The sequence below is a fragment of the Lineus longissimus genome, chromosome 8 (assembly GCF_910592395.1).
Source record: "Lineus longissimus chromosome 8, tnLinLong1.2, whole genome shotgun sequence".
Classification (NCBI taxonomy): Eukaryota; Metazoa; Nemertea; class Pilidiophora; order Heteronemertea; family Lineidae; genus Lineus; species Lineus longissimus.
Window position 1 is genome coordinate 8,171,503 of NC_088315.1, and position 22,661 is coordinate 8,194,163.

The 22,661-nt window shown below is 41.7% G+C and overlaps 1 protein-coding gene across 19 annotated transcripts in view; it reads right to left on the minus strand.

The window, feature by feature from the left end:
* Positions 1 to 22,661, minus strand: part of LOC135492535 (liprin-alpha-1-like) — a 145,285-nt gene that overhangs the window by 50,123 nt on the left and 72,501 nt on the right. For all 19 annotated transcript variants that reach the window (XR_010448085.1, XM_064779060.1, XM_064779059.1 and 16 more), the window contains 2 exons: positions 13,229 to 13,330; positions 8,304 to 8,468 (listed from right to left, as the gene is read on the minus strand). Coding sequence is in view for 18 of the 19 variants with exons in the window: in XM_064779060.1 (XP_064635130.1) it covers positions 8,304 to 8,468; positions 13,229 to 13,330 (267 nt within the window). In the remaining variant the exon portion in view is untranslated. The remainder of the gene's footprint in view (positions 1 to 8,303; positions 8,469 to 13,228; positions 13,331 to 22,661) is intronic.

Genomic DNA, 22,661 nt, shown 5'->3' on the forward strand with positions numbered 1-22,661 from the left:
GATCTCAAGATCAAATCATATCCAAAATGAACAAGTTCAAACAATCGATAGACAGCACGCCGAGCATTCTTTTTTGTGGCTTCTTCATTTATCATTTATGTATCAAACAACTGGTAACCATAGATACAGACCTGTCTGCACTTTGTGGTTGTATAGATTGCCTGATCCTCAGTCTTACGAGATTTAAACATCACTTGCTGAGTCTGCTAATTATAAAATCGGCCAACTTTCACCCTGGATAAACTTGTTCTGGTGACGGTGACACCTAGACATTGGGGCCTCAAGACAATAGACTAACACTAGCTGACTGCCTCTCAACATTATCATGGCTGAACCAGTGTCATACATCTCTTAACTCTATCATGGCTGAACCAGGGTAAAGCATTGGCGGAGTGGGCAGTACAGACAGAGGTGGAAGGCAATGCTCAACTTGTTTGCATACACTTCCGAGTGGGCAGAACAGACAGAAGTGGACGGCCGTGCTCAACTTGTTTACATACACTTAAGATTCTGTCTGAATGTCTAACTGGGCAGAACAGACAGAGGTGGAAGGCCGTGCTCAGCTTGTTTACATACACTTAGATTCTGTCTGAATGTCTAACTGAGCGGACATTACAGACAGAGGTGGAAGGCAATCCTCAACTTGTTTACATACACTTACACTTAGATTCTGTCTGAATGTCTAACTGAGCGGACAGTACAGACAGAGGTGGAAGGCAATGCTCAACTTGTTTACATACACTTCTGAGTGGGCAGAACAAACAGAGGTGGAAGGCCGTGCTCAACTTGTTTACATACACTTAGATTCTGTCTGAAAGTCTTATCAAATTGAACCACTTTTCCTTTCTAAGGTTCCATACCTTTGAAGGGAGGTTCAATTAAACTCCTCAAGGTCTTCATGACGGTGATATCACTCACATGTCTGTGATGGCTCAATATTGCTCTCCCTATCTGACCAAACGCGAACAAATTACTAATATAGCATGGAAGTAATTGGCAAATAGAGCAGGAGGGTGTCGGGGGAAATAAAGACTGCATTCTGAATAGAAATATGAAGAAATAGAATGAGATGAGAGGCCAGGCAGGATATTCGGAAATCAAACCATTGGGAATCACTTCTGGAGAAATGATGGAATGTTTCAAAGTGCTTCAGATTTTGGGTGAAGAATTCCCATCTAAAGAGTCTATGACATCACCATCAACAAGGAGAAGAGTACCTTCAATGTCCGGCTGTATCATTCCGGAGCCAGAAAGAACCTTTGAACGCCTGCAAACAGCGGAGTTAGGTAAAGTACACAGTCAAAGTAAAGAGAAACATTATCCAAATGGCTTTGACATTTTAGGAAGATTTGCCACAAAAATAACCAACTGGTCTTCAAACATGTCAAAGGGTTAAACTACTAGTGCTAGACAGTAGAGTCGCTTTCCATTCCCTTTACTGTGACTAACAGACAGGCTGGCAAAATGACAAAACGTCAGAAATTGAAAATATAATATTTTCATTGATTTTCATAATCAATTTACTTCTTCTTGATCTGATTCTCTTTCGTCGCCATGAAACATGATGTCCGATTGGTTGAAATGCAGGTCATGTGACCTTGGACCGGTGTCGGACCATAGCAATGTATCCGACAATGCCGAGCACCACTCCCATTTACAGTAATCACGTCAGCGAAACAGACAGGTGAGTGTCATTAAGAATCAATAATCAGATTGACGGTGAAAATGGTAACTCGTGATTTTATAGCAGACACAAGATCTAAAGTTAGTGCAGGCAAAGAACATCTCCACCTGTTGCATTGAAATCCTCACATAAAACCAAATACAACTGATAAACGCTACAGCAAGAACCACTCAGAAAAAAAACACAAAACATTTAGAGAAAAAAAATTAAAGTGCATCGTACCTTAACTCCCCCTAGGACACTCCCGAACCATCTGAATATGATAGACATGGCATATCCACCGCACCGGCTAAACACAGCCCGGCTACAACCATACTAAACCGCCCAACAATTACATTATCAGCTCCTAAACGGGCTAATTCTGAGCGATGCTACGCCAGTGTTTCTGCACATCGAGTTCTTGGCGCTCTTTAGGTTTATTGGTTTGACCATAGACCTTGTATGTAGTAGCATCACATGCCATGCGAACAGGATCTGTCTCTGTGGACAAGTATGGTTTCAGTGATATCGTACTGGTTTCATCCTTCCAGCCTTAGCACAGGACAGTTCCCTGTTCTCACACCAGTTTCCGGTCCCGAGAGTGACATCACTACAATGATCTCAATGGTGAATTGGATCCAAGTGTTCAGTACTGGGCATCTATGTTAGAGACCGTTAGGAAAACAGCCATAGACTGTAAAATTTTCACTGAACTGATCTTGGGCAAATATGCTAGTTTTTAAAAGTTGTGAGACGAAATGCTTTAAATTTGAAATTTTCATCCGCTTTTAAGGGTGTGATTGACAGTCCAACCCAAAAATACGCAAAGACTCATTCTGGCTGTTCACTTGATGAATTAGCACAAGCAGTACGTCCCGGATATCAGAGGGTCGAGTGACGAATATATCGGGAGACTGCCAAGTCCTCCATGACTAATTCGGCGGTGGCAGAATCGTATATTCTCATGGAATATTCATATCTTTAACCCTGTCTGCCGAGACGATTACACACAGCGCCCGAAACTGGGCAGAGTTTTTGACAGGCAATGGAAAAAACATTATTCATTCATCCTAACACTTGCTGGAAAATGTATTGGATTATCTCCACAGCCTGTGAAAAAATGTGTCCCAAGAGTACAATGAGGTCCAATCAATGAGAACATGGAACTGGGAACTGAATCCAGTTGGGCAAAATGTTATCAACAGTCATCACCACCACACTAAAGTAAAAGTAAATTTCGTGTTTTTCACAAAGTGGTGAGACTGCCTGCCCCTGCCATGGGCTTGTGGAGAGCACTGCAATCCCCTTCCTCTCTAATAGAACATATCCAATGTCCTTTTCCTGGAACTCGGCAATTAATTCAGTCAGGCCATTATTCACCAACAAGTCATCACCACACTCGAGAGGAAAATCAATTTCGTCTTTTATCACCATGCGGCAGATTGACCGTGAGAAAGCCGCCTCACAGGTTGTTTCTTGATCCAAATATAGATGGCGATAAAGAGAATGATTTCCAATGAGCTGGATGCAATGTACAACGCGCAGCAACTTGACTGACGAGTACATTGCTCAGTTCTCACAGAAGCCAAGAGATGGAGACACTGGAGGTTGTGACAAATTTTGTTAAAAGTTACAGCATTGACTAATAGATGGAAGCACTAGGCACACAAACGAGATGAGTGGAGGAGTTTAAAACCTAATTGCGCTGCAGCAATCGTTTGCAAGTATTATACACAGTGCCTCAAATTTACAGCAGCAGTCCCAATTTTATCGAGATATGGATGGAACAATTGAGTTGCATGAGCTGTGTTTGATTCCACATTAATTAGTCATTAATATCCGATTATTTTTTTATTGAACCAGAGACAAATCTTGTCTGAACCTTGTACAGGTAGGCCCTATACTGCAACTTTCAACATGCCACCAGACTACAGGTCCTTTCACGGCCAACAGTCTGGTATTGTTTTCACCCAGTCCCAACTGATGGAAACTAATCAACATTAGTCAATCATTAATGGTTGATTATTTTCAATTAGCGGAGTGGATGAAGGAAATAAGATCGGTAACCAATGCACTAATTCAATTGTGCCTTTGGTGATGGGATAAGGTGGAGACATATAAGGAACTTGGCAAAATATATCTACTTTTTTCTGGGTATGGCAAATTTTATGAGAAATGTAGGAAATGCTATCTACCAGGTTCCTGCACGCGTGATGTAGACTGGTACCATGTGAATACTCACCAATGTATACCAATGGCCCAATCCTACTGTATGTCTCCAAAGCTGTCTCATGGAAATCAAATCTGACTCTGAAGAAACTGGTCTTTAGCTGGCCTACCGAGGGCAACTAATCACAAGGATCCCAGTCAAGGGCATCTTGATCACCAAGGGTTATAAATCTCATCAATTCTACATTTAAGGGAGTGTAAAACCATGAGAAACCGGACGTGTCAACAAGGTTAAGGAAAACTTACAGGCAACAGACCATTGCACCTTCGTCAGGACTAGCTGCATCATGAGTATAGCTGATGGCCATGCCTAGATTCCATCATGTGTTGGTTGCTTTACAGCCCCAGCCCAAGGGCTACTAGTCATGCACAGCTGATAATAATGCCCCAAAGGGAAGGATAAGGGGACAACTACAAAAAAATGCATGAAACATAGGTGAACCTGTGGTTAAATATTTTCCGGCAAAGTTAGAAGTCATGTCGAGTGCTTGACACTGCACATTACGGAAAGATGAATAGTGCTTCTTGAAAAAAAATTAAGCCACATTCATTTATAAGATATTTCATCAACGTGATCAAAGCAGATTTTTATCCACTCATTGACAAAATTGATCATAATGAATTACTAAAACATTGATTATTTACGACTGAGCCCACAGATTAACATTTTCAAACCGACTGCAAAAAACTGTCAGTTATTGCCGCACTAATCGAGTGTAGCGCGGGAACGCTTTATGAAAATAATGAAATTTGGTCGGAATGGTCTGTTGCCGGCTCAAAGTGCAGTTGACGTGTTCTCGTTCTGATGCGATTATCGGTGTTCATGGCGGCACGTTAATTATGACAAAGTTCGCGGTGCTAACCATGATCTTTGATGGCTGGCCGTCAGAGCTTTGGAGACGGCGCTTTCGTAAACTTTTTTTCGAGAATGAGTACTAAAGCTTTGACGAGGTAGACTATCACTCCTGAAAAGCTGTTTGGAAAAAGTGTGTGCGATGAGATTATCGCCAATATGAGGTAAAGTCAGCCGTGAGCAGGCCCTGGAATAAAACTTGGCTTCAAGCCACACCTAGAGTATGGGAAACATTTTCTGGTATCCAAGACATGGCTTTAGCCTTCTGACACCTTTCTCACTCTATTCAGTGGTGTATCCATGGACTGTTGTTTCGTGGACTGCCAAGAGGAACAGAGGAGCGATGCGGGGAACTGCCCAATTACTCTACCCTCAGGTAGACTGCCTGTCAGGGCTCTTGGGCTCCACCCTCCAGCTTAAATTCGTCATGGTTTTGGCCTACATTTTAGCTCAACCCCAGCGGTGCTTGGCGAAAACCCATATCTCCAGTATGGTATCCTTTAACTTAATATGGCCCGCTACTCAAATCATGCACAATCTATATTTCACGTCAAGATTTAGGTAACGTGTGAATATAAATTAAAAGGCTTAGAAAAGTTCCTTGATTTATTGTACATCTCCATACATACAAAACACGGCCAGCTAACTAATCCAATTACACACCACCATCAATGGCCTATATTTTACCCCAAGCATCACATTTTAAGCGTCGCAAAGGGACGCCCAATCGGGAGATAAACAACACTGTCAGGAATAACAACACAGCTTATGAATTATTCAACGTGGACAGGTATATTAAATCATACATGATCAGGATGCCAAGCCCATCTGCGGAGCTCACAGGGATATTCACCGACCTTCTACCGATACCAATTGAATTGCAATAAAGCGACGCAAGGCCACAATTGAATTCTCATTAGTCTTTTGTAGTCCTCGTTAATCAGAAATCAATGACTTGTAGAAAGCAACCAGTACGTCTGCTTGTGACTTTATATCGCGTTAGATTGACTTGTGTTTCTGATTGAATTCTCTAGAATTGCATCCCTCTCTGTTACAGGTACAGAACTGGTCCAAATTAACAACATTCCCACAACATACGTGCAATAATTCATTCACCAATCATTTCTGGAGAACATTTCAGATGCACCATTCAGTAGAGGCCAATGTCAAGAGAGAAGTTTGTCTGTTATATTTTACAACTTCATTATCACTTTTTGTGAACAGTTCCTGTAAACTAACTTTCTGTTCCAATTCAATACAGCAAAAACGCTACGAATTCCTGGCTGAAAGTATCTGAATTGAACTGTACTAGTCAAGGTCGCAGCGAAAGTTTGGTACCGCAACCATCCCGACACCACTCATAGGGCACTATCCTCCCGACACCACTCATAGGGAACTAACTGACAACCAGTCATCGACACCATCTCATCAAGTTGACAGGGCGATATCACCTACAGAAGCCATTTACCTCCGTTTACTGCATTACAGGGCAAAAATTGATTTTTCCATGGAAACACCACTATAGCTTTTGCACTTGACATTTAACTATGTTATGATACATGAGTTATAAAAACAAACAATGCTTTTTACCCAAAGAGGTTCTGGCCAAAACCAGGGTTGTAACCAAAGACCCTGAGTTAGCTAGACAGTTCCACGTCAGTCACAACTGCTCATGGGCACATGCAAGATGCCATTTTACAAAGATGAAGGTTCTGGGATTATCGTCTGATATCAACAGCGGTCGAGATTATAAGCTGACTTCACGCCTTTACCTTGCACTGTCCTGAAACCTTTCAGTCAAACTCAGATGAGCTGCTCAATTTGCACTATTTGTACAGTCTGAGCATTTCTGACCGGTACCCATTAATACCTCTCTAGGTGGAATGATGCAAGATAGACAAGGAGACCTGTCCAGAGATCGGATTCGGCTCATGTCTGTCCTCCTCTCAATGGTAAGGGTCCTTTTTCTCATAAGGACTGAAGCCCTTGATCTCGATTGACCATCACATAAAACCAGTTAGGAGAAGCAATGGTGGGTGGGGAATTTTCCCCCGACAATTTGACACCAGGCAGAGTCAAAAGACTTGTGCCAAAATTGATTAATTTAACTTAAGGTCGGGGGATTTTTTCTACCGTTATGCAGGATGTTTAATTCGAATTCAAGGGGACTTGAAATTCATCGGTAGGATGAGATTTTATCAGGAAATGCCACGGATCATGAGAAATGGTCATCCGGGACATATCAAAACAATGCTGTTGAGCCAAAACACGATCGCGGAAAGAGCATCATGACGAGTATTGGTTCCACGGGGAGCAGCGGACATCAGGTTTGACAGATTGTCTATAAAATTCCGGCAAATGTTCCGGTAATGCGCCATCAAATGTTTCATTGCTGCTGGAGTCAGTTGAGCATTGCCAAATTCCATTGATTTTTTACCCGTGCTAGTTTTCACACCGACAGAGTACCATGTGAGAATTCAAAATCATCAGTTATTTTCTCTCCCATTTTTGAATGAAACTTCCCGTGAACTGCCACAGCATGCCCACAGGGCTTTCAAATTGCACTGAAGCAATAAATCATTCCAAGTCGACCTTTTTCATTCATGAAAATGCTGCATTGGAAGCAAAAGTTAATACACTTATTTTCGAAAAATTCGAAGTTAGCATCCTCCCCCTGCCAACAAAAGATGCGATTTCTTGGCTTCTCACATACGATAGTCCATGTATCTGTCAATGTGCCTGCCGGAGTCGGAAGCGGTTTAGTTTGCTACATTGATATTCTGCCAATCCTTCCAATTCCTCTGGGACGTGGACCATGGTGGTGGCCTGTCCTGGTTTAATCAGTGCGGCCTTGTTTATCACCAATTACGATTCCTGCCTAAAATTTGTGGAGGGTCATATCTCGGGCAATTTCTTCAATGAATTCGGCCATGCCTATAGTAAAAGCAAGCAAGGGGCAGGTCTGAGCATCTGCCGGAATAAGCCACTGTTTGCTGCTTAATATTCAGCAAACACGCACATTCCTTGGGGAAGCAAGTACGTCCTGGTTTAATCATTACAAGCCTGTTTTCACTGGATTTGAGCAGGGTCATTTCTTGGCCAAGTTCTTCAATGATTTCGGTCATGTCTGGGACAGTATCAAGAGGGAAGGTCCGAGAGTTGCACCACAAACATATTGCAGTTGCTTTTGTATGTATTCTCCAAAAAGCTTTTATCAAGGATTCTTTTGAAAGCCCGATGAAAAGAGCCAGGCCTTTTCACAAGAAAGGACCAATGCCAAATTAGCCTAAGCTCCTCAAACCTTTAATTGATGTAGCATTTCTGCAACATTTCCAACAGTGAGCCAGTCGTCAGTAAATGAAGTCATAGCAGAATCAAAATCAAAGACCAGCCTCTCTCCAAAGCTGTATATGAAATTGAGAGCCCCAAGGAATATCGCGTGGAAAGGAGCCAAACAATACTAGATACTGACAAATATACATGTAACTTGAAATTGGTAATTTTCCAATAAAGCACAAACAAGAAAATCAAATATATCTTCATTGAAATATCTCTTACCTTTTCATCTAAAGCTTTATGATGCTCAAATAATGACTTGAGGGCTTTCAGCACTTCAACCTCGCTCGAGACGCCTGCTGGGGACGAGGCTTGCCGCTTGACGACCGTCATTCTGAGCGAACGTTCGTGTCGCGAGACCAAGCACTCGAGATGTTCTAGCAGCAGCTGCAAGAAGAAGGAAAGACCTTGAAAAGATCTGAAGAAAAGCAACATAAACTTGAGAAACTGGGTATGGAATCAAGCACCCGCAAACAAGAGATTTTTTGTTGTAGTGACCTGCAATAATTATCACTGTTATGAGAGACAAAATGATTGCTTGTCTGCTTGAAAAATCATGCAGAAGTGGCTAGTATCTTATCATAGAGTGACAATCCATCCATATGCTTGTATTTTCCGAGGAAGAAAAAAAATGGTAACATGCTAAGTATTGGTAATTAGCCACGCTAATAACGAAGAGGTCCGTCGGGAGAGCGAGGCACACTCAGTCGGTCGGCTGTAATTGAAAATTGGAAATCGCAGCGAAAATTCACAGATGACGGGCTGATCAAAGCATCTAGCAGGAAGTAATCATGTTGTCTGTCATCTTTACCGCGCTATTATCTGTTTGCCGTACGAACCCTATAGCCAAGTAATGAGCTCAGTGTCTTTATAGGGATTTACGTCAATGGCGTTTTGTAATGTTTATACCAGTGTGGCTGGAGGCGGTGCTGACTTTGTCCGAAGGACAACATGTTTGGAAACAGTCGCCAAAGTTAGACTGTGCAGTATTGAGTTGAGAGCTGAGCGTCAGCTCTATCTGGGGAATTGTAATGAAAGTAGGAGGAAACCTACACTGTTAAAGAGTCACCCTCTGTAACAAGACTATAAACCAGGATTGTCTGGGAATCAAGCTTGTGACCTCAGGGGTCCAAGTATTTGTTATTTCATTGATATGAACAAGAAATATTCATTGCACTGGATTTAACTATTCACATAACACCTTGGGCATCTTGACAGTAAAACATCCAATACTTCTATATCAATTCCAAACCTTTTATTTTTAAGTGAAATGTCCATTTGTCTGATAGGTATCGATAAAGTGAATCAAAGTACCCCTTTCTATTGAGACTTTAGATGTACTTTGATCAACTTTCTGAGCAGGCCCAAGGCTTGTGTCTGCATCTGCGTCACTAGACACTTCGAACGCAAAAACTAAGACGGTCCATATTACCTTGGTCACACATCCACAAGTGCCCAGTCGTTTAATGTTCATTCCAAATCTGACGTTCACTTGCCTGGGGCAAAAATGAACAGAGGCTATCAACAGACTTCACAAAGCACAGCTTTTAAAAAGCACTTAAAAAGTATAGCTTTTAAAAAGCACTTTTAATGGTTTTAGCCAAAGGCCTGTCTCAACGCACATGACAAAGCTGTCGCTATGAAAGGTCTCCACAAAAGTACCCATGGTTGTCAAGGAGATGCTCACATGAGCTTGGCCTGCAAAGGACAAAGTGAGGGCCGGATCGGGGGTTATACCCCGCGACCCTCGGATTGAGAGTTGGACACCTTAACCAGTACGCCACCTAACTCATGATCCGTGAAAAATTAACATGAGGGGCATAGCCAGCACAACGAGCTTGCAAGTACATTCATGTATGCCGTCAGCATTCAGCTGGCGATCGCAATGAAGCTATAAAATGACCAGGTCAAATCGAACTCCATAATATGTACTGCAGCATCGGTATGGAATCTGATTCATCATCAAACCCCAAAGATAATTCACCATTTTTTCCAACACAGACCTTGCTACAATCGCCAAATAATCGCTCAACCCCCCCCCCCCCCCCAGGCATCAGTGGTCCATATTCCTCGCAGCGATCTCTACCCATCATTCAGTGCATTCTCCTGGGTCGTGCAGTCACGCCGCCTGCTCGTGGTGATAACATTGGCATTGTGTTGGTCGAGGACTGCTCTGGGACATTTGCGGCAACTTTTCGAAGATAAGGCATGCTCAGACATCCCCACAGGTGAAGTTGCAATTTGTAGGACATGACACTGACTGTCAGCTTTGTCGATGGCAGAGAAAATCATGCAGTTCGGACAATGTGCTAGTGGGATAAGGCCTTCATTAGCAGATCAATCTGGATACTGAGATCAATGTGGCGAGAATCATGGCAAGTGGTTCGTTTTTTCATCAACAGGAACAACATTTCGCCTCCTCAACAAACCTATGCATCCCACTTGAATCCCGTTGAAGGACCTATCATTTTGTAACCCATTCCTAGCCCCCTCCCCCCCCCCCAAGAAGTGCCTGTCCGAGCTTGTTCAAAAGACCGTATCACAGGAGTGCAAGGTCTGACACCATCACATCTGGTGTAAGATTAGAGCTGGTGATCTTGACTAATAACAGTTCAAATTTGGTGAGCATAGCTTGCACAGTTCTGGAGAACTTTCGATGCAACCTCACCCGAGTTATAGCGTGCGAAAATTTGCCACTCGTCAGATTGCCGATGAGGCAATACTATAGCATGTGTATTATTTGCACAAGCAGAACAGCACTGGGTGACATCTTGACACGGTTGGCCACAATGCCAACATCACCCAACCCGATTTGGCTTATACCAGCATCTGTATATGTCTTACTAGGCAAGCCTATCAACCCACAACTGCTCCGTTATAATATGAAATCTGTATTTGGCAGATGTTATCGTAACAAATAGATTTCCCAATGGCTTACGCTTGACAATAACCAATAGACCACCAACTGATAATATGAGCGTACAACTCAATATCAACTCCTATCAGAGTCCGTCTATCCCTCTATTAAGATTTACTGATGACAAAACAATTTGGTGTGTACATGTATTTTGGTTCAACAAGTTGAAAATGAACATATTATTCTGGTAAAGGATGTGATGCAAATCGATCTACGTCCACTGGGGTTCGAACCGATGACTGTAAGACTGAGACTCACCATACTAAGGGTTGACCACAGGTACAACCATTTCAAGGGTGGGAGTCTGTTCTTTGTGTTCCAGAGAACAGCCTCCCAGGTTTTCAATGGGCACTCACTTCATTTTGAAGAAGTTCTAATAACGTTAGGATTTCAAGTTCCAACGAAAATGGCAGTACTATGGTCTACCCTTCATTCAGAAATATAAGCCACTGCACTCAACATGGGGATTGCTGCCCAACGGATGCCACCTCAGGGAGGGGAGTTGACAACCCTTTTATGGATATAACCGTCCTCTTACTACTCCCTTAATACATCTTGAACCTCATGCTCTTCTACTCTTTTTAGATGTAGCCAGGGTAATTTTGATAAGACACAAAAACCTTGGAGACCAAGATGACTATCTCATTAACCAAGAGACACCAACAACTTCAATCTACTTTGCGTTACCACAGGACTCCTTTTTCTTTGGTTAAGTACTTCCCACAAACAATCATCCTTGCCCTCTTAGCGTAAAAATACCATCGGCGGCCTCATTTTATGCTACGGCTAGTGATGAAATATGTGCAGTACATGAAATTAAACACGAAAATCAATTTAGCACCTTGTTGCCGACCAATACACCAAAACTCATTCAATGTGATATAAATCATAAATTTGATCTTTTGAAATTTTTATGACAATATGGCCAAGTGCAAGTAGACCAGCATTATTGCCGCATAGGTGAGGTATTTCAGTCTAACTATACCAACCCCTATCATGCACTTGACGATAGCCGATATGATATGTGATGTTTGCTTCAAGTTTCGATTCAAAGCGTATGGATTTTTTAACGTTCCCATGGAGATGTCAGGAATAGAGCACTAAAAGCCCAAGTCCATAGTCTTTTTAACAGTAAAATGTCAAGCCATCATATTACTTAAAGTGAGATAAATGATCTTCTGGCAACATCACATTTACACTAATAGCAGTTAACTGAAAGAAAACCAACCATTTAATAGATTGAGGTAATATTTTGATGAAATGTTCCGAAAATACATAATTTACGCAAAAGGATTCGATCACGACACAATCTGTGCAATCAGATCAAAAAGAATTGATACCAAACTGGAGGGCTTGGTTCTCTCTCTAAACACAGTTGGGCTGGCTGCAGCCAAACTGCCTACGAATCTGAGGTTTTGGACTTGCTAAATTTGGCGTATTGTTTTGTATCAAGTCATACCTGTACTTCACCGCACTGGTTTGAAAACTTTATGTAATTAAAAGATCTTGTGATAAGTTGTCTGCCAAACGATCAGTCTCTCAGGTGACGTCTTTTACATTCCCAAATCTCCCCCCTTCCCTTGGTGATATTCACACTGCTAGAGCATGTCAACAGAACGTCCTGGTGATAACGCTTAATATGAAATATTAAAATCGTTCTAATTACGAAAATAAATCCAACAGAATAGTTTTGTTATTGTTCTTCCAATCAGTTAACAAATATCGAACAAAGCCTATTTTGATCTCTCTATTTGTTCTCATTATTGAACCGCACCAACAATATCGATAACATTATCCTGTGCTAATGGTTTTTTACCAAAATGACTGATATCATACGCCGAAATAGAGCTTTTAAAATAAGGTAATAGCTGCATTGAGCTTTTATTCCAGACACAGATAAGTCCCACGGCAATTGCAGTGTGTACCAATCCCCATAACGGCGGCTGAAAGTTGGTCGATGATGGTTTCCACGGAAGACTCCAGTGCAGCCGCGTAACTCCGTCATTCCAATACCGGCTGCCATTTTGGACAAAAGTTTAAACCATTTTACAGAGTCGGAAGCTTAGGTATGCACCATTAAAAACACTTTGATGCAGTAAAATAGTTTAAACTTTGGTTAAACTTACCCTGGTGTTATTTGTCGCAAACTTACCCTGGTGTTATTTGTCACAAACTTACCCTGGTGTTATTTGTCGCAAACTTACCCTGGTGTTATTTGTCACAAACTTACCCTGGTGTTATTCCTCTCGGCCTTTAACTCCGTGATTTCCTCCTCTCGCTCCAAAAGCTGGTCCCGTACCTGATTAAGTTCTTTCGTAAGAGTGGCAAACTCCTGCAATGAAAAACATGGAGAGAATCGTAAGCAAGGCAACAAAATATCATGGCTTTAACGTGTGCCCTGCAACAAGTGAGTTTTATTACTGCAACACATTTTTGCCACCAGGTAAGCTACCTACTTTGAAATGTTGCACTATATTGTGAATGGTGGAGAAACAGAATATCTAGACTACAAAAAGAAGTAAGGCAAACAGAGGCTAATAGGAAATATGAAACATCGGACAAACTACTCAATATCACCTTTGTCGGCTATCCAGTAAGATAATGGAAACAATCTAAAAATTGCAAGAAAAAAAAAGTCATTTTGCACAACTTTTGACAGTGTCGTGACTGTCATCTGATTCTAGCTTTCTGATGGGCAAAGACTGACAAATAGTACCGGTCTTGGCAAAACACAACGGACTCGGAAAACTTTCCTGTACAACTTTTTCCTAAGTGGAAACCAGGCTGACTTTTCTATTTCCTAATGGGAGTTGGTCAGCCTTCAGGTACATCTCATATTCGACCATTTGAAACCACGTTTCTACCATCATGGTCTATGACAAAAGTATTGATAAGTTTTCTCTAATGATTCCAGGAAAGTCGAAGAAACAGCCGGCTTTGTTGTTTTGACCATTGACCATTAAATTTTATCAGGAAATGCAGAATTTAGTCAACAGCTAAATGAAAACGAAATGAGTGGGCCAACTTTTAGCTTCTAGCTACTTTGAGAATATTTCATAGTTTACAGCATAGCTTTTTCAAATAGCCTCAGCTGTTATGCAGAAGGGAAAATGTTCAGTGTTATGTGATACTTGTCCCATCCAACTGTCAGCTGAGACAATACCATCATCTGAATATTGATGAGGTCGGAGGGAACCAGCTGGCAATTAAGGCAACTATCTTTTTAGATGCTGGTAATCAATTTGAGCTTGTTCTGTAGCAAGGAAGCAAGGTGAAGGGAAAAGTAGCAGATTTTGGTGAAATCCTGTATTCTAGCAAACATTTGCTCAAAAGTTGAATGGGGAGACCAAGTTTGCTGGCAAATATATCTCATAAACTCAAAGCTCATATGAGATCACCCCAGAGAACAGGTTCTAATCCTACTAATTCTATTCAGTGCATTAGCATTCAAGATTTATCGAGGTACGGCCAATTTTTGGTGCTTGGTCCGGTTGGCAGAAAAAGTGACATTCGTTTTTCATTCAGTGTCACCCTGTAGACTTGTTGTAGCGAGATTTTGGCTAATGAGACACTCTTCACTTCCTAACTCCTATCTCTAATCCAATGTGCCAAGAAGGCAGTTTGTATCGGAGACAGCTACCACAGAGGCACGAACCTTTGACATTTCGTTCACGAGGCCAATTCCTAAACCACACGAGGCCATCAGGATCAGATATATTTTCATGAGCTTGATTAAGATCTGCCAGAAAAAGCATCGGAGAGAAAGTCAGAATGAAAATATTGATCTTGTCATTCGAGGAAAGGTTAACATTGCCAGACTGTCTTAGCTCACCTTAGAAACAATAAGCTGATTGACCTGGGGGGCTGTTACACCTTGGCATTTAAGATACCCTCAATATTAGAAAAAATGTCTGCAAACTAGGCCATGTGTCTCCTGTCACTGCCAAGATGGTCGGCAGTCTGGTCCGTGGTCAGCAACCTTGTTCTATCAAGGGTTGACATTGGCAGTCTGTCTTAGCTCACCTTAGAAACAATAAGCTGGTTGGCCTGGGGGCTGTTAAACCTTGGCATTTAAGAAGCTGATTTGCCTGTTGACATTTAAGATCATGTTCAATATTAGAAACAATATCTGCTTAAAATGTCAGCCAACAGTGTCTGTTTTCACTGCCAGCATTCTGGTCTGAGGTCAGCCGTCTTTTCTTCATTACTGAGTTCATAACTTCATTACTAAGTTCATTACTTTCTTACAAAGTTCACTCCTTCATTTATGAGTTCATGGCTTCATCTCTGAATTCACTACTTCATCTAAGAGTTCATTACTTTCTTTGAGTTCTATTACTTTCTTACTGAGTTCATTACTTCTTTACTGAGTTCATTACATCCTTACTGACTTCATTACCTCATAACTTAGTTCATTACTTCCTTACTGAGTTCATTTCTTCTTTGCTGTGTTCAACAAAATCAACTTTAGAGACACAAGCATGTCAAGTTATCAAATATGGCCTTCAATGCAAGTATTTTGCACCCGTGAACAGAGTTGACAAACTTGGAAGGAAAATGGCCTGGGCTCGTTGTACAAAACAAGTAAGCCACTAACTTGATGTTAACTTTAGCTTGGCATTAAGCCCAATGGGTTTAACTGAAGGAGATAACACCCAGTTAGAGTTAAAGCCACATTATCGACTTACCTTGTTCTAAACAACAAGCCCTGAACTTGAGATACTTACTTCGTCATTCACAAAACAATGTCAATACTCGGTACTTTTATATCGACTGTCGAGATAAGTCTCACTTGGCCAATAATAGAGGTGTCATCTTCAGGCACATTAGCTTATGATGTATTGTCACAGGTTCATGTTTATAAACGAGTCAGGTGGTGAATGGAGCTCAAGGTACAGCAGTGTCTGAGAACATTGGAAGCACAGTAGAACTCGATTGTGGACACCCTTGATACTGACAAGTGCTGGCCTTAAAAGAGAGGTGTCCTGATCAAAGATGTCAAATTGAATGGAAACAACCAAAAAGCTCATGCTCTGCGTGGTTAAACCGGCTCATGCTCTGCGTGGTTACAACAACCATCTGCTCGATTGACAGGCTATGATACCGATCAACCGACACCAGGTGCCTTCAATGACTCTTTCCATCTGTTCGGCCAGTCATCCCAGAATGAATCAATATATCGCAGTTGTGGAAATCGGCTTCCCTAGTCGTCAATGCGGGAAGCCGTACCCCATCAGATCGGGAGATGCGTCCATCACTTCTTGGGATTCGCATATTGTTGTGGACGAGTTTGATTAGACTCAATTTAGGTAAACAGTATTGTAGTAGCGCTGGACCAATATAGATGCTGACTTTCAAAAGATTCTGCTCACTGGCTATTCTAAACCTTTTCTACCAAACTATAGATTAGTTTAGCTTTGTCAAAATACTCTAGTTTCACCGATCTCAGAATGCTTCATTATTAACTAAGAAATGGCCAAGCCAGAACATGACGTCCAGACTATCAGACAATTTCGTGTTGCCATACCGTTGTCTCATCAAACTGAACATTTTGAATGGCTTTAAACAACAATGGGCCAATTTCACCCTAGAGTATGTACAAACTTTCATCAGACACACCAAAATTGTTGAAGAGAGTTTGAATTAATTCCTCTAAAGGAAATTAAAATATATTATTTTGCAAGTAGCGCCCTTTACAAACGTAAAAACCACGTACTTGAAATGAATCGTTCAGTTTGAAGTTTGTGGGAAATTTGCAACGAGTCGCAGGTGGTGGCCGCAGAAATTGATCGGTCTATTTCGCTAATTTTAGCAAACTGGGGAGAAAATTCTTTAGCATTTTGTCTGGTGTATTCATCTTAAAATGACTCTTTGTGAGTTTGCTGAAGCGTCTGGTGTTGTGAAAATTAGAGGAGGATGTTCAAAGTTAGCGTACATCAGCGTTCTCCACAGGGTTTTCTCAAGTTCGGGTGGTACCCGTGATATCACAAGGTAGGGTGGTCCTATAGAAACCCTTTACAAAATTCTAGAGTGAGATAGGGTGGCATCTCCAAGGTAGGGTGGTAAGCTGTCAAGGTAGGGTGGGCTGCCCTGACAAATGGCTTTCGGGAGAACACTGTACATGATGATGGATTTTACCACTTTCTGTCTCCTTCCTCTACTTTGGAGAAGAGTCGAGTAGCAACTTGGGACAAAGAGCACGGAGAAAAGTTAAGGATGCAAAATGAGCAAGCACCTGACTTAGTAAAGCGCTCGCTTTGACCTGTTCAGTTTCTTTTCAACTTTTTGAAAAGTCTCAACTTCTGTTAACTTCTTCCACTTCTGAGCAGAGAAGAGTCGCAACTATGTCTAAGAGCACCCACTTTAGTTCAGTAAAAACTTTTCTTTTGACCCCTTGCTTTCAAACCTTGTATTGCTGATGATAATGGTCTCATCTAGCTTGTTGTTCGTCTGCTTGAAGACAATCATATGTTTTTTACTCGGGACACCGAGAGACAAGTTCCCACTTCACTTCAGCGAAACTTCTCCTTTGACCTTTTCACTTTCTTTCGATTGTTCTAATAGCAACTTTCTTGTTGTCCTTCTGTTTTAGTGCCAAAAGCCACCCTTTGATAAATCAATGGCCATTAGCGATTCTTTTCTTGGTCTTAAGTTTTAGGAGGAGATTATGTCTGCCCTTAGATGTTCCATGAGAGATGTCAAGTGCCAGTTGAAGCTTAATCGACTAGTCGATTGTCGGTAGACATGATGGGTTGACAGTTGCACCGGAGTAGCTTATGACGAATCAGAGGTTCCAGACTGGCTGAATAAGGAACCCATGAAGATACCAAGAGTTTAGACGCCAAGGCTGCTAAAAGTCATTAGATCAGCACCTTGAAGGAAGGAAATAACAGATGATAGAATTCATAAACCTTGCACTTATGTAGGGACGTATTCAACAACTTCCACTGCCACAACTTTGTCAATTTCTTCGCACACATTGCAACGAATTTATAAGCACCCAAACCATGGCAACTAACACAGCTAAAACAGATCAGAATTACATCATGTATTGAATACCTCCAAGTGCAACCAATGTTCGTCAAACCAACAGAAAATCTTTACAAATACCATATACGGAAGTTCTGGGGAATTAGAGTACAATGATGCCCTTTGTTCCTCACATAGGTTGGCAACAATAAGATGCTGGGGCAATGATACTATTAAGTTTGCTATGCTCCTGGAATGGTTCCGGTTGCCAAGGCAAGGTTGATGTCGGTTGGGAAATGCTTCAGAAGGAAGCACTTGCCGAAAACCTCATTCACATTCAAAGTTGCATCCCAGCCTATTTAGATACGATATCAATCAATTGAAATTTACGAGTTCCTTACAGTAGCGAGCTTGCTGAAGTGACTGCGATCTCGGATCCTTGCAAGTCAAGATGGAATATGCTAAGCGGGAGCGGGTTAACTCAATTTCAGCTGTTAGGAGTTTAAAGAGTGATTAGATCCACCAGATAGTTTTTCCACCATTTGGCAAACAATTTGGGTGCTCCCAGAAGCTTTAGACAGACGAGTTCTCACCATAAATTTATAACCGGTGCGAAAGCATAATCTTGTATTCAAAGGAACCAGCTGCTTCTGATTTTCAATTAAGTCACATCACCGTGAAGTGCGGAAGATTCTCTCCCTAGGTGACACTGGATGAATGCAACTACTCAAGCGGAATTAGCTCCTTGCTGGCAGGGTGCTCCTCAAACTGGGATATTTCAAGCCAGAGGGAGCCTGGGTGACACGAGAGATGCATCTAGGGAAGGGAACTGTTTGCTAAACTGGCATATATCATGTTCAGAATTGGGTGTTTATGTCCAACACACATGATAATGTAATCGCCACTTGTTCATTTAAAAGTCCCTACATTGGTTGTTCACTTCTCTTGCAGTGACCACACTTATGGCAATGAGAGAGAGAGAACACCATCGCCTTGCGACTGTGGTTGATCTTGGTAAGAATCTGGAGACCTTTCGAGAGCTTAGAAGCACATCTTGACCAAGATTAACCTAAGAAAGCGTGCCTAACGAAAAGCCAGTGAACTGATAGCGTTTGAGGGATCAGGTCAAATCTGGCGAGAATGAAGGCAGAGAACTGTATCAGATCCACAATCAGTCCTGTATTATTCATCAGCATAGTCCGAGCAGATGGCCAGTCTTAGCAGGAGCTCAGTTTAACCCTTGAATTGGTCAAAGAGCCTTTTATAGAGTACAAGGTAATGCCAATAGGTTTTATGGGTCAAGTGCCATCAGAGAGTTACGATAGCAATCTGAACTTTTAGGATAGCGTATAAAGACTAATGAAATTGTTCCTCAGGACACCTCTGAATTGGTCGGTTGACCTAGTGGAGTAATGACTGATGCACTGGCCCTCCTCTGTTATGTTGTGAAATGGCACTCGTTGCGCAGGCCAAGTGGCACTGCTGGCCAAGGCCAGACTTGAGACGGAAGCCCACAAGGACTTAGATTCTTAACCTGGCCATTAGATCCTAACTTCTGAATGACGAACAGAAATATGGGAAAATCTGTGTACAGTAGTTCTTCTCTTGAAAGGTACCATATAAATACAGATTTCACCACTGACCAGAATCGGTGTCAGCTCAGTTCAATTTCCCCGATGGGACTCACAGGGACCCAACAGCTTACCAAATCTCTTTATAATTGGTAATTCGTTTCTAAGTGCTGCATCTGAACGCATAATCCATCTTTCTGGCAAGGACGTCCGATATGAGTTCTGGGTAATAGCGGTGTAAAGCCCAGGTGCCTGTGTCCATTCTGATAGCCTGCAACGACTCCCTAGTGGTCCAGCAGGAACCGCAATGTTTCATTGATAAATCTCTGTTGATGTATACAAGATCAGCAAGGATCTTGGTAGCATAAAAAGTGGGAGGCAACGATAAAGATATCTCCCATATAAAACAGCAGAATTCTTGGCTTTCGATCTTGAATGATAGGTGCTGTGAAGTCGACTAGAAGCTACCCTTTTAGTCATGGGTGGGGCGTAAAACAGCTTTTTTCGCCTCTAGTCTACCAATTGACCAAGACCTGCAAAAAAGATGGTCCCCTTGGGGGCCATTTTTGCCCACTTACTTGGCTTAGTGATGCAGTCCCATAAAATTGATGCCAGGGGCTGCGTCCTTAACCTTGGTGAAGAAGATAATGCAGAGTAGGCCTGAGCAGCATCCACTAGCAGAAGACCAAGCCAAAAGATGAAACCGGCAGAAACTCTGACCACCATTTGTAAGTCATTCCCCTGACTGCACCGAGAGATATTTTTAGATTACAAGGCAAATGTTTTGTGGTTTCCTCCCACAAAGTAATCAAGACGGGTGATTTCACAGAATCCATTTAGTGTCGGTAATAGATTAGATGGCTTGACCTTGACAGGCACAATACTCACCTTTCCTTTGAGATGAGCATCATTGATTTTTAAAACAAGGAGAAGGCATCCTCAAAGAAATCAATATTTTAGCATTTATTTTCAAAATGTTCGCAAAAGCATTGTCTAACACATTCTTAAACAGTGTGAACATTTCAAGTGACATGCATCAACCATTCAAACTTTCAGTAGCAAAGATAAAGATTAATTTGTTTTGAGTGCAATTTGCTGCGACAAGTGATTCTGCCCGTAGACAAGCAACTCTTATCACTCATCACAGGGATAAATATCGCATGTCATTCCTGTAGTGTCCATCTGCACGCCGCTTCACCACTGCCCCAAAGGGTTAACATAACATGGTATCGGAGCATAGTTGTGTAGATGGCCTAATGAACACCATCAATCAATAGCTTTTAGTCCAAGCGTCTGCTATCATACAACATGTCCGATCTCTGGCTTTCAATCTCCGCTACCCTTGCTGGTTTAATTAATCAGATTGTTGGTAGTGTGTGGAGTGGCTTTTTTACCAAAAGGACTTCCGTGATATAGCGTCTGTGACACGGATCCAAACTGCTCACGACGGAAAGCTATTTCCGTACTCGCGACGGAAATCTTCTTTCCAAGTTTAGATAAAGTTCACACCGTGGGTGCGACGCCATTAAAAACTCTTTGGGTTATTTGCACAACTAATTGATAAATAATCCGATTTTTTCCTCTTCCTTCTTTCAATCTATTATTGCAAACTAGAATCCCAGTGGCCTGCTCCTCAGCTGGCACATGAAGTAGGTTGATACCAGGAACTTCAAGTGAACAGATATAAGATTAAGAAAATTCTATCTTTGCATCATGAAAGGGCTGCTTTAAACTTTCATTGAAACCTCCAGGTAGAGCCCGGGTAGTCGCAGAGTAACTGAAATCCTTGGAACATGACAGCCCCTTGGAACCTGAGCGCTGATAAATCCGACTCCTTTCGTCAAAGGGCTGATGGAAAGAATGCAAACATCAGTTCTACAATTGCCATAATTGTACAGACGCAGAATTCATTGGATAGAATGACTGTCTGGGGGTAGGTTGACAACAAATCTGTCAAAGTGCAAAGCTGGTGTCCGTGCAGACTAGATATCCCAACCCAGTTTATCAAGGGGCTATATCAATTGAGGCTACACTCGTGGGACAAGGTGACCAGCAAGAAAGCCTACATCGACTCATTTCAAAGATTTGAAGAAAAGAACAAGACAGATGTTCTATCAAAATTGAAGCAAATTTATAAATGTTTCTTAATATCACTCACAGTAACCGTAAATGTTGGCGACACCATTTTTAAATATTTAAGAGAAATATGGAATACCTCAAAAGCATTCGGAAACCTCAAGTTTTGTAATCGAATACCTTCTCGACATTTTGGGAACTAAACCCATACACTTATGTATACATCTGATGAAGAAATGTATCAAACCATAGCGCACACATACCGTACATACAGTTAGATAACATATAAATTTTTACATAAACCTCTCCATTTCATATTAATCATGGATTAGATCCATGTAAGTAGCGCGCAGGCAGGTCCCAATGCTGACTCAGCCAAAAAGTCAATAGAAACCGAGTTAAAAACAGACATTTTAAAAGCTGTACACATCCTCTCGGGAATGCCCGTGAAGATATATTTTCATTAGTGTAAGTGCTCGAGGACAATGGTAATGGTATTAGTTAGAGTGTGATATCTAAAGAACTGTAATGATTAACATTAAATGCCAATGCCACAGAAAAGGTAATCTGTCAACCCTTTCAGAATGGGTTAAGTTTAGTTAATGAATGCGTAGCAAAGATTTAAAGGATTATCTTAGATAAAATCTTCAAATCCACACTCGAGCAGAACTGATGTGGAACACATTCAAAAGAAACCAGCACATCACAAGTTATGTGGGAGTTATGAAAGCCAAACCCACTGCCGCTGGTGTTCACCTGATCTGAACAACTTTAGGAGTAACAGGTTCAACAACATCAGTAACCTGGGAATGGTAATGTAACAGCCAAGACTGTTGCACCTGATGTCATCTATGAACACCTTTAGGAGTAACGGGTCCAACAACATCAGTAACCTGGGAATGGTAATGTAACAGCCAAGACTGTTGCACCTGATGTCATCTATGAATACCTTTAGGAGTAACGGGTTCAACAACATCAGTAACCTGGGAATGGTAATGTAACAGCCAAGACTGTTGCACCTGATGTCATCTACGAACACCTTTAGGA